Source organism: Phasianus colchicus, chromosome 6 (assembly GCF_987193195.1).
Source record: "Phasianus colchicus chromosome 6, bPhaCol1.hap1.1, whole genome shotgun sequence".
Classification (NCBI taxonomy): domain Eukaryota; kingdom Metazoa; phylum Chordata; class Aves; order Galliformes; family Phasianidae; genus Phasianus; species Phasianus colchicus.
The window spans coordinates 14012517-14025518 of record NC_143441.1 but is presented as its reverse complement, the minus strand read 5'-3'; the positions used below and the strand labels follow the sequence as shown (position 1 = coordinate 14025518).

The window sequence follows — 13002 nt, the reverse complement described above, 5'->3', positions numbered from 1 at the left end:
ACAGGGGATACAAGGGCATTCGATTCTGTAGTGTTTTTTTGTTATTGTTAGCTTGTTTCTATAAAGGAAAAAAAAATGGCTAAGATACCATAAATGTTGACTATGTTTAACTGAAATTGGAGTGTGCAAACAATAGATCTATTTACCTTCAGAATGGTGGAGAGTTTGGCTGACAAGAATCTCATATAGGGGAGCTGAGACTGTTTAGTCTAAAGAAGAGAAGGCTAAGAGGGATCTTACTAAGTATGTGAAACATGAAGGAGAACGCAGAGAACAGAGCCAATCCCTGTTCAGTGGTACCCAGTTTAAGGATAAGAGGCAACAAGCACAAACTGGAACACCAGAAGATCAAGGTGAATCTCAGAAAGCACTTCTTTACTGTGAAAGTGACTAAACACTGCCCAGAGTGGTCCACAAGTCTTCTCAAAAGCCACCTGGGTGCGGTCCTCAGCACCTAGTTCTAGAATGCCCTGTTTGAGCACAGGTTGGACTAGATGGCCTCCAGAGATCCCTTCCTACCTCAGCCATCTTGTGATTGTGTGATTATATTATAAGTTTTCCTTAAAATTCACTTAATTCAGTACTATGCTTTATTTTATCCTCCTTCTTTTCAAAAATTATATTTTAGATGATCCCAATATGTAAATATGCACACAATCATAAACATGTATGCAAGAGCAAATACATAGTTATATTCAAAAAGTGCATGTGAACAACTTCAGACGTCTTGTAGTACTGCATTATGAAATATACAGTTTACATTTTCATTTCTCCTGACAGAACAGTCCTGTTAGCTAACTACTCCTAGAGACACAGTTTTAAATGTGTCCCGGCTTAAGTGGCTATGCTGCTCCTAGCATCTGAGCTAGATTCACAGCCTTACACACAAAAACAAAAAGACATCTTGCACTGATTTCTCTGAAGGATTTGGTCCTTTGCTTTCAACTTATTAGTAACATGATTCTACTTCCACACCATATTTTTCTCCTCTTTGCCCACCCACTCCAGCTTCATTTCATATCACTATACGTACTGTCACACAGAGAAATGATCTGATCCTCCATTTTCCTTAAAAGAACTTCAAGCAACAAACAACTAGTGGGGAATCTATTTAACCTCTGGAGATCTGAGCAATCTTTCCTTGCAGGTGGCTTGGGGAAGAGGAATCCTTGCTCAGCCTGCATGCAACTTATAGAGCTGCAGCAGAATCTCTCCCCACAGCTTCGATTGCTTTTGTAGGCTGAGCACTAGGGATCAATAGACCTCAGTCCTCAGTGGGCCTTGAACATGCACAGCTCAACATTAAGTATCTGACAAAAGTCACCTTGCACTCTCATCTAGTAAACACTACAGCTCCAAAGCCATTTAGGCTTCTTTTTTTAGTTCTGAGAATTGAGGAGTAGTTTTAGAAGCTATTTAACAGTGTTCCTACAGTAGAAATACTTTGCTGCCAGAAAAGTTATTATTGCTGAATGGAATGTAAATAACATCAGTTCCAGATATAACCTGATATTACAAGTCTAGGAAGTGACTGAAGGATAAAAAAGACAATCAGCTATCCGAAGGACAGAAATTGGATGGATAAAATGAATCAGAAGGAAATTATCAGCTCTTTTACTGATGTTCATTCCTGCCCATATACCTCAATGAAAACAGTACCACTGATCTAAAAAATGAAAAAAGATAATAAAGATTTTTCCATGAGTAAGACAACTTACTAGAGCCTACTAATACTATCCACTTCCGAAAAGCCAGTCTGGAAGAGGGGCAGTGCAGAAAGCTAGAAAATAAATTTCTACAACTGCCATACAATGATTTAGTAAAACCATCACTTCAGACTAGTGTAGAAAGCATGGTATGGAAACATTCACATCTTTGCCTTATTTTATTACCTCCACTGTAGGTTACAATACATTTATACAAATATGCCTCCTTTCTATTTCCTACACATACACTAAAATGCTAGCCATCACTATGAAAAGCAAGTTTGAGAATAGGTCAGAGTCACAAACCATTGCATGCAGGCTGAAAGTTAAGCAGGCGTAAAATTCTACCAAGGTGAAATATATACTGGAGTGCTGCTAGCATCCAGGTCTAATGTGAAATGGGCGTTGTGGATGTTAAAAAGAGTCAACCCCTAATTCTATTGGTAAGAGAATTTAAGAGTCAATCTGACCCCTTAGTCTAGTCCTACTACTTCAGTACACATGCAAGAATAAATGTAACAGAAAGAAAAGCCATAAAGCCCAGTTATGTGTAGATCAGTGGTAAGAAACCAAAGTATTCTATTTTTGATTAACATTTTTCTTTTAGAAGCACGATATTTTTCCTGTTCTTACAACAGGAATCTAAGAAGGATACACTTAAAACAAGGTCATGCTAAATCTCTTCTTTAATTAACAGCTTCAAATAGTTTCTACTGCTGAGTGAAATAAAACTGCAGAAATACGTATTAAAAGGGAAGTGCGCAAATCCCCTCATTAACAAGGTAGTAAAACAATGCTATAATTTTCTTCCACTACTCCAGACCACTGTACTGCTCCTACTCATTTATCAGAGCTCAGATCTCTCTGCTTAACAATAACAGTAATTTATATGCAACTAAACTACAAAGATTTTATTTGTCTACTACTGTATATCACGTACAATTAGTTGCAAAATAGGAGGTGTTGTTGCTTTAAAGTGTGATTAGTTATTTTGTTATTGAATTTCTGAGTACCACTCTCTCCTGAGAAATGGTCATATTACTACATAAGTCCTTCTTATTACTGTATTACTCATTTTGTGGTTTCAGGACTCACTGCACCTCTTTTTCCTGAGCTCCCCGCCTTCTGCCCTCCCTCATCTGCAGTCCTGCTCTCACCTCTCCTCAGCATAAAGCACAGAATCCATGCAGTCCTGTTGAATTAGGATATTTTGTAATTCTACATTCCAGAAGCTGATGAAACAGAGGCTTAAATCAGCACATAGCACACTCAGGATACATTACTATTGCTAGATTCTTCTTATTTGTGAACTATGGCATCCATTCCGGGATCCTAGCATCCCTCATTATTCAGAGGGGAAACTGAAGACAGACAAATCCTTCCAAAGGGTGATTTTGACAGTAAGTTGCCTGAGTCATGATCTGGGACTTCCTCTTCTCCACATTAAAGACAGGGGGAAGTTGTGCCAACTCCTTCTAGTGTTTCTGCCTCAAATCATAGAGGATGGATCTTGAACTGTTGTTAAGCATTAGGACTTAACTGACAAACCAAGATTCTCCAGATAATGCCTTTGATAGATCCACATCATGCTCTCTAAAAGAATCATCCATCCCCTGTCAGGTGTTTCCTTTTAGACCTCACACAGTAGTCTCTTCCACTTAGAGTTTTGTTTAAATTCACAACATGGCACCATCCCTTAACAATCCTCATGCTCTTGCAAAAAAAAAAAAAAGAAAAACAGAACACCTCAACCCATTCTTTTTCTTTCTATTCTCCTCCAAACACATTTTTGTATGATAGTATTAGTTCAATGCAACAAAAAAACACATGGGATCAGAAACAATTAATTCAATATAGAGTATTCACAAATGACTGATGAACAGCTCCAGAGCTGTCAGTCACAATGACTTAGCCAATTTAACTCCCATTTAAATCTGTATAAATCTTACCATTATTTCCCTGTCATTTTATATGCCCCTCCTAAAAAAACTCATGTCAAACAGTTCTAGAAGCCAGTGTCAGCAACACTACTTGTTACCATAAAAATTACCAGTGTGAGCAGGATTCCCAGCAACAGGTCTCTAATATTACTCCTCAAACATTTTAAAATATTACTTAAGTGTACGCAAGGCATTTAAGCAGTAATATTTTGTATACAAATCTTAAGTGGAAATACACTTAGTGATATTGCAGGAGCCTTTCCTGTGCCTCAACTTGGGCCCTCTGCATTTAATACTGTGGTTGTAACCTGTGCCATTCACCTCTAGATGCTACAAAATAGATGGAGAAAACTTTATTAATACAATTTGTTGAAGCTCTTGTTTTCCCTACCCATTCAGATCTATTACCATAGTAAATATGTATTTTGAGTACATAGAGAATACTGAATCGGGTCCTTGATTAGTGTTTGATTTATACCACAAAGACCACAAGATTCAGAGGTTGCCAAGGCAACACCACTTCAACCCCCTTATATTTCTGCTTTGATATGAAGCCTCTCATTACATAAATGTATCACAACACCAGCCAGCATGACAGGCTATTTTACAAATATGTCTTCAGTTAGCAGACATCTATATTCTTCTGTTAGGAGGGGGAAAGGTAGGAACAAGGTTGCCCTTTACTAAGTGGGAAAAAGAAGCGACAAAAATGACATTCTAAGCTATATGGGCTTTATTATGAAAGTGTATCCTCAGCTTTTAAATATTGCCAATAAAGTTTGCATTATTTGTCCAAAAATCCACAAAAGGACAGAAAGCAAAACAAAAAAACCCCAACAAATAAAGTCCAAAACTGTGACTTTGGTACTTGGCAATAAGTACCACCATCCCTCTTTACTGTGCTGTATCCATTACACAGCAGCCTACCTACAGTTCATGTTCAGAGCCCCTTAGTACAGCCAGGTTCCAGAGAAGAGAGCTCTTTTAAAGACAGTTACTTCTGTTTCTCCTTCTTAGTCCTCCAGACTACAAAGAGACTGAGCAAACTGCCAGCTGATCTAGAACATAAGGAATAACTAGATGGAACAGTTAGCAACAGAATGGCAATAGTTCCAGATGCATCCCCCCAAATACTTCCTTGTGCCCCAGCAAAACCTGCACTTCCAGGAGGCTTTTCAGAGATAGTATTATCAATAATCAGCTATTTCTTCATCATCTGTAGACATCCCAGTACGAGTTGAGTTTTAGAACCTTTGAATTTTTAAACAGAACATTGCAAGTAAGAATAAGAATAAATATCAATAGTTATGGATAATATACGAACATTTGAGTGGCATAGGCTTACATCTTTGATTTCTCTCTTCATTTCTACTTCAGGCTTATAATTTCCAATCACTGTGCATAAGTAACACATCGATCAGCAGTAAACAAAGCAAATCTTGCAGTTTCATGAACGGGAGAGGAGAAAAAGCACCACTAGGGGGCACATCCAACTCTAGCAAACTGATTCCAAGGCAAGCTCCTTCATACCATGAATCATGTCATTGCAAGTCAGCAGCAGCTCCAAGTTTGCAATGACAAAACAACCACACTTACAAGTATTTCTAGCTGAACTGAACAGTAACTCCCCAGTTACACGGATTTTCATTTCTTTGGTTTCTATAAGAAATCCCTTTTAGGAAAAATGACATTGTATGCCACTTCGCATCACAAGATTTATGTTATCTGCATTATACTGTACTGCAAAACATTCATGGCATGGACTATCCTGGAGTATGCACCTGCATCCAGTGCCCTGATGTACTGTAAAAAAGAACCAGCTTCTCCATACACCTAACTCCAGCTGCAATTTTAAGAGATGCAACTGCTGCAAGACCGTAGTTGTACTCAGAATTCCCTATCTCACTGATTAACAGGGTGATATACCATTTGTTCTGGTCTTCACACTATGTTGTTTCTCATTTTCTAAAGTGAAGTGATGACTCCTGACCAACTAGTGGCTGTATCGTGTCTTTCAGCATATTCTTTTCCATCACCTTTCATTTTAAATGATATTCTGAAAACAGCAGGTTATGCACCCACAGCCCACCCAAGACCCCAACACTTAAGGGACAGAAAAAGAAAAAACTAGGAAAAGAAACTTCAGATAGACAGTTCATGTAGGACAGCTAGAAGACTGACATCAGAATCAAGTATCATGCTGTGATGCAGGCCAGCCTGACATTCCCACAGCAGGCTGTGAAAACTGGAGAAGAGCCAGCACAGTAGAAAACCTTCAGGGTTATTTTGCACAGGACTATGCAAATTCTTCATGAATCTGAGAACTCGAGATCAGGGTTATTGGCTTATCAACACTCACCAGCACTAAAACATACATAGCTAACCTTAAAAGACATCATCTTATTTTAAAAAATACTGCTGAACAAGGGGTTGAATAAAATCAATCACTTGCTCAAGGGATTTTTAAGACATGCATTTCCTTAATTATTGTCAGATATGCAAGTCAACAAAAAGAAAGATTAATTTCTGAGTGAATAGAATAACTGATGTTTAAACATTACATGGAAAGACAGATTGTAAACTAAAGCATCCTAATGCTTGGGTTTGTGAAATAATTGGAAAATGCAGGACGCACTCACAGTCAAGGAACTGCGTGCATCCTCATCCACCTGCTGATGGCATGGGGTAAAACTATCTCCAGACTACATCTTCTCGTCACTTACACCCGGCTAATAAGGATGCATTCCATCTTGTCCAACCATGTATTCATACTGATTAATGCAATGCAAAGAATGGAGTGTGGTGTTTACACCAGCAATCTTAGGTCACAGAACAAACTGACATCAGCAAAAAAAAAAGGCAAGCCAGCTTTATTTTGTGTGAGACTCAGTGCTGCCTTCTCACCTGCTCACTGATACGTATTATGCCCCATGTTATGTTTTTGGTTTTCTTAGTTCTTTATCAGAGGCACTAAGAATCAAGATGTCACCTGCCAATGAAAAGCATTGTTGAGATCTGCAGTAGCGCTCAGTTCTCGGGAGAAACTTCATACAAGCTCTCTCTCACAAAACACCTGCCAGGAATCTGCATTTCTTGGCTCAGTCTATATCATAACTATTCCTCACACTGAATGGGAGCACCATTGTGCACCATAGCAAAGAACCAGGAATTAAAAAAGCCACTCACACAAAGTGTATGTGCTCAAAGCCATTCATTGTGCTATAGCCATTCCCTCCTCAGTCCTGTCCCTGGCACATATAAATCAAAAGGTGGCAGTTGCAGCATTATTTCTTCTATTCCTTCCTCTCTTTTCAAATCCTTACTCCCGCACAGATACAGAAGCTGTTATACAGTTATGTGTACGTATACATAACGCCTTTCAACCTAACAAGACTGGATGGATAACAGTCTATCCACATTTTGTGAAAACATGGTAAAAGCACACCCTGGCTATGCACGACTTTGTAATGCAATGGTTAAATACACTTTACAAAACACCACGGACATTTAAGGAAGACCTCATACCAGAAAGACCACAGCATGCAGCATATATTGAAAGCAATTCCTAAGAAAGGCTTTTCTTTCAGCAGCTTTCCTACTTTATAGGAAGTATGCATGTTTTTATCTGTTTAAACATATCAGTGCTATAATTTTAATTTCTAGTAAGAAATTCTAGGGAAAAAAATAAATGCAGAACACTTAATGAACTTAATCCCTCACAGAATTATTCACTGATACATAATATTTGTGTCTATTGGTTTCTTAATCAGGTCTTAACAACTGATTACCAGCTATTTACTTCAAAATTTCACTGCTGCTTTTTTTCCAGAATGTTCACAAACTTATACCTAAGACTTACTAAAAATACTCTCCAGTGAAGTTTTTACCATTGTATTTCTATTTTCATTTTTGGTTTGTTTAACATCAGAAACTTACTCTTAAGCATTTCCTCACCTACATTTTCTATGTTAATGTGAGACAAGTTCCAAGGACAGCGTTCAGTGTCTGAAATAGGTAATGAATACTCTGTCTAGACAGGAGACGCAGACAAGACTGTTCATCTTCTCTCAGTTCTGCCATCTGTTTACAGCTTTGATAGTAAGCTGAATAATTGTAAATGTCTGCATTTTTATTTTTTTACATTAAAAATATAAATTTGCTTTGTCTAAATAAGGAAAAAATTTAAAAAGCTACTAGTATCTATTTAACAGTTAGATCACTATTCTACAGATGGTTAAATGCCAGGAAAAGCCAGGGGCTATTTCACATTCTTACACAGCACATAAATACATCAGTAAGCTATAGATAACACTGTTCATGTGGCACTCACCCGGTGTAGCTTCTGCCAAAATTCAGGTCCATCCTCCATTTTTCTTAAGCTTGGTGGAATGTACCAAAAACAAACATTTGCGTATTCCGGCTAAATAAGAGAACAAGTGATTGCTTATAGAATATACAATGGGACAGGAAAACATATTACAGTTCATCAACAAGTTCTGCCTCGTTTGAAGATTACACTTTGAGTCCTCCTTCTCCATTCATCTTTTGTTTCCCCTTTTTGAAAAAAGAAATAGTTTGTAACATTATCCAATTCTTTCCCTACTGCCAGAAAATGGAATTCTACTGGGACTCCTTCAATTCTTAAGATATACCTACTTAATTTTGCCTTGCTAGAAATTTTCCCTGGGAAAAAAAAAAAGTGTAAGAGAGGCATAAAAAGCTAACATGTGGATTTCAAAATTCTGTTTCTCTCTTTAAAGTTACTATCTTTTTTCTTTTTTGAAGTGTTCTTTTTAAAATACAAATTTCCTATGATGCATTTTACACAAAACACACAAGCTCATTATTTTTGGCACCTCTTAGCATTTGCACACCCAGTCATTTTTCTACTCAACTATGCCAATTCCCTGTTAGATCATGACATGTAGCACACTATATAGTGATAGAGTTAATGCTGGTCTTCTCAGATCTCAGTTTTTTTTTGGTTTTTTTTTTTTTTTTAAATGAATCTCAGGATGCTTTATTTGGTCCATGCCATACACTGGAAAGATCTTATCCAATATTTAAGCAGGTCTTTCGAGCAAAGACTCCACACCTCTGCTTCCCTCCTGCACAATGTTTCATTTAAACTCAGTGGAGAGTAAACTGCAAGCCTCCTGACAAGAAGAATGGATGTTCATCATACATTATAAAAGAAAGCATTTTGTTTTATGAGGTTTCCATTTTGTCTGTAATTGAAAAAAGGTTCCCAGCAGACCATTCCAGAATCTGACTAAATTTCATACTAATTTGGAACAAATTTTATTCTATTTTTTACCTGTACAGATAGCAACAGCACGAGGAGTAGATATGTGTTCCAATCCTATCCAATGCTACCACAACATTCAGTTAATCTTGACCTATATCATTTGCAGTGCAGTATTTAACTGGGTTCTAAATCACAACTTGGATTATAAACTAACACTCCCTCTCCCTCCCACACACCATCCTTATTAGTATGGTTGAATGGAAAAAAAAAAAGAAGTTAAAAGGAAGCTTGATAGATGGATCACACCACTGCTTCTTCCCACTGAATGCGGCTGCTCTTATAACCAAGGCAGACCCTGAATGAGGAGAGCCCACCAGCTGAGATGTGCTCTTTCATGAAAGGGCACTGGGAACTGCTCATATCATTTTCCGCCTCGCTTCAAAGAATGCATTAAATACAATTTAATCATCAAGGAGAATATAGTTGTCAGCAGGAACAGAGCTGCAAACCTGCCACCTGCTGTCACTGAATGAAAAAAGCTCTGCACTTGAAGTCCCATTTCTTCCCCCAAAGCGCTTGTACTAAGTACACACAAACACAGACCCTGAAGAGGCAGTGATTTCCTCATGAACACAAGTATGAGCTGACTGTTGGAGGGTTTATTCTAAAACTGTTTAAAATCAGATGACAGGATGAAGCAGATGGCATATACTACTGCATTGCCACTGATTATATTGCCTCCTTGATTGTCTGTTTCCTTTCACATATCAGATACTTCATCCCCCTCTGAAAATACTGTTCATCCAAGAAAATCCCAACTACCTCCAGCTATGCTTCACTATTGCTTGTCATCTCGTCACAGTTCTCATCCAAGCAGGTACGCAGTTATACCACCGAGGAGTTCAAGATGACACACACACGTGTGGTATTTCCAGGCTGCAGAGCAGTTCTCATTACAGGACTTTCCCTGCGCGCACCAGAGGATCACCTTCCCAAGATTCTTGTCTGAAGTCCAATTTCCTTTCATAAACGGCTCACTTAACTTGCCCTAGCTGACTTTCCTTAAATTCTCACTGCTTGTCCTCTTGTGCTCCTGAAAACTTTAACCCTCGCTCAACCTCCTCCTCATAGCGCTCTCTCCAATCTCATTCTCCATCCAGGTATCCTGTTCCTGAAGAAACTAAACAGCAGTCCCTGCTCTCACCAACACCTTTCATGTCTACAGTAGATCTAGCCTTATTACCAATCCCTACAATAATGGAGAAGGGTGAGTTTTTTTAATGAATGTACCACTTCAGTAAACCAATCAAGTGCTGTTTCCCAGCATGCTTCACTGCATCTACAGTTTCCCAGTACGCACTTTCAAATCAACAGTTTTCAAAACTAAAGGAAAAAGTTTAAGTTCCACAGGAGGTCTTAAATATATTTTATATTTCATATTAATTCTAGCCTAACCTAGAATGCTCATTACATTAGCAAATGTAAACCAAATCTGCATGTTAACATTTGTTGTTTTCTGAGTGTTCTTTCCCAATCCGTGGTACTCACCCAGCAGCCTTTCACACTTCCAACAAGGCAAATGACAGGTCTTTCTAATGCCCTCTCCCCCTTCTCCATCCCAGATATTAACCTCAGTAAATAGATAGCTGGGGACAGGCTCAGAAATGGAAATCTTTAGCCCTGCTCATTCTCCCCTAAGCAAGACAATTATCAGATATTAAGCTGACAGGTCTAGCAATGATAAAAATAAACAACTTTTCGGTAGTCTTTAGGAAGATGGTTGTAGAAACAGAATTAAGGGGGGGGAAAAATGGACTTCAGTGATGAAAACTCCATTTTAGCATCAAAGAATTCTGATTATTCTTTCAGCACACAACCCTATCTGCAAGTCTGGCAAGCATTACCTTTTTACCAGTCAGACTCTTCACTTTCACAGAAAAGCACTCCTTTTATACACCCTGAGGTAATACAGACCCAGAAGCTATGATAATGGGCAGACTGATGGTAGGAAATACAGAACATGTGTTCAAACACATCTGTGCATCACAGCCTATTGAATTATACGCTTCAACTGTAAAGTGGCATTTGGCTAAGAAGAACGAAGCCAAACAATAGACAAGAAACCACAATAATACTATTTCAAATCCATTTTCACTTACCTCCAAAAGAAGCTGAAATCCTTCTCTTTTCTTAATTTCTTCCACAAGATATCTGTAATCAAAAACACAGGGGTTTAAACATAGAACAATACAATACATACAGGGAAGAAAAAAGGCCTTGAACACTTTTTTTTTTTAAACTCCTTTTCTTTCCCAAATCTCCTTGAAGAAACCAGAGTTAAACCTCATTTCTACCTGCTGTGAAAATATAGTAACTACAGCTCCTGGAAACAAATGAAGGCTACAGCAAACCAACGAGGAGAGGCCAAATTCTGTCCGCAGGCACAGATTTTCAGTGGAGCCACATGGCACGAGTTGATCCTATTTACATCAGGCTGTGAATTTTTGATACAAATTTCCATTTATGTTTCCACAAATTCCTCAACCTCTTTTCCACAAGTGCCGATGCTGTCCTGCTGTCTTACTCCCTGCTTACTCTTACATCCCTTACTATGACTATTGTCACCAGGATCCTGTAGTTTCACGCAGAATTTAAGTTTCCATCAGTTTTCCTGCTACTGTCCTTGTTCCATGTTTTATATAACAATGTGCATTGCCATTGAATGAGACACTTCACAATAATCCCTGGGCATCCTTTTCTAACAATGTACTAAAATAGATTTAAAAAAGAAAGAGAATAAGAAAGCATTTAATAGAAAGGTCAATTTAAATTAAACTTCTGGATCCAAGCAGCATCAATTTTATTAAAACGTGACCTCAACTTTGACGTTGGCAGATATCAGTCCAGAACTCTGAAGCAAGGAAGACAGTTTGTCATAGCTAGTGCTTCTCAGAATCACAGGGGTTGGAAGAAACCTCTGGTGAAGGGACCCTAAAGATCATCAAGTTCCAACTCCTCCACCCTGGGCAGGGTTGCCAACCATGAGATCAGGCTGCCCTGATCAACCCCCTCCTAAAGCAGGTTGGCTTCTCCCATTACTGTCCCATCTCCCCTTCCCCCAAATCTTTTCCAAGGAAAACTCCAAAGAAACTACCTCAAGCTCAGACAGTATTGCTATGTCAATATATTTTTATCTTCTATACAAAGGTGCTTTCTAACAGTAATGAAATGAAGACTATCAAGCTTCAGATTTTGTATAAGCCTGTTTTTCTGTTGCATTCATTCAGTATTTTCCTGCCTGCAGCTGCCATGCTGGTCATCACAGAAATAATTCCTTTATTCACTACCAGAGGGAGAAAAATACTGTCAGAATAACCCCTGTGGTCCTATTTACACCCCTGAAATCTGCCTTCACAGAGACACTGCCAGCACAGCTGTATCTGCAAAGCCTGAGGCGCAGCAGAAACAGGTTGGCTAGGGAGAGAGTAAACAATTCTCTAGATGGTACAACTTCTTCCAAACTGAGCATGGGGACTTGCCACATTGTTTATCATTAACAAGTACTGTGCATATGACTCATTACCTCTTAACACACATTCCCATAAAATGATTGCTGTGACAAAGCACCAGTTCCCAGCAGCACAGCTCTATGACTTTGCATTGAACTGTGCATGGCTGAGATGTTTCTCTTCATCGTAAGAAGCCTGGGATCTGGGTGCTCTCCGCTGTGACCAGACTGCTGTTTACATTCACAGTACTCTTTAGGTTGGAAGCGAGGCATACTGAAAGGCAAGCATGAGGATAGCCCATGGCTCCAGTACTGACCCCTTGTGGACATCACTCATCCCTACCTGGACACTGAGCCACTGACCATTGTTCTTTGGGTACAATTTCGCAACCAGTTCTTGCCCATTGAACACTCCACTCATCAAATCCATATCTTTCTATTTTGGAGAGAGAGATGTTGTGTGACCACAGTCACTGGTCAAAGGCCAGACATATCACACTGCTTCCCCAGTTCCCATCTTCCAACCCATCTCATTGTATGTATATAGAACAGAGGGATGTATAAAAAACAGTTTCCTGCGACAACGGAGACAAAGTAGTT

The 13002-nt window shown here is 38.8% G+C and overlaps 1 protein-coding gene across 1 annotated transcript in view; it reads right to left on the bottom strand.

The window, feature by feature from the left end:
* Window positions 1-13002, bottom strand: part of GADL1 (GAD like acidic amino acid decarboxylase 1) — a gene marked incomplete at its 5' end in the record, with an annotated part of 249026 nt that overhangs the window by 27389 nt on the left and 208635 nt on the right. The window contains 2 exons of the mRNA XM_090142129.1: window positions 7977-8066; window positions 11054-11105. Coding sequence (XP_089998255.1) covers window positions 7977-8066; window positions 11054-11105 — 142 coding nt within the window. The remainder of the gene's footprint in view (window positions 1-7976; window positions 8067-11053; window positions 11106-13002) is intronic.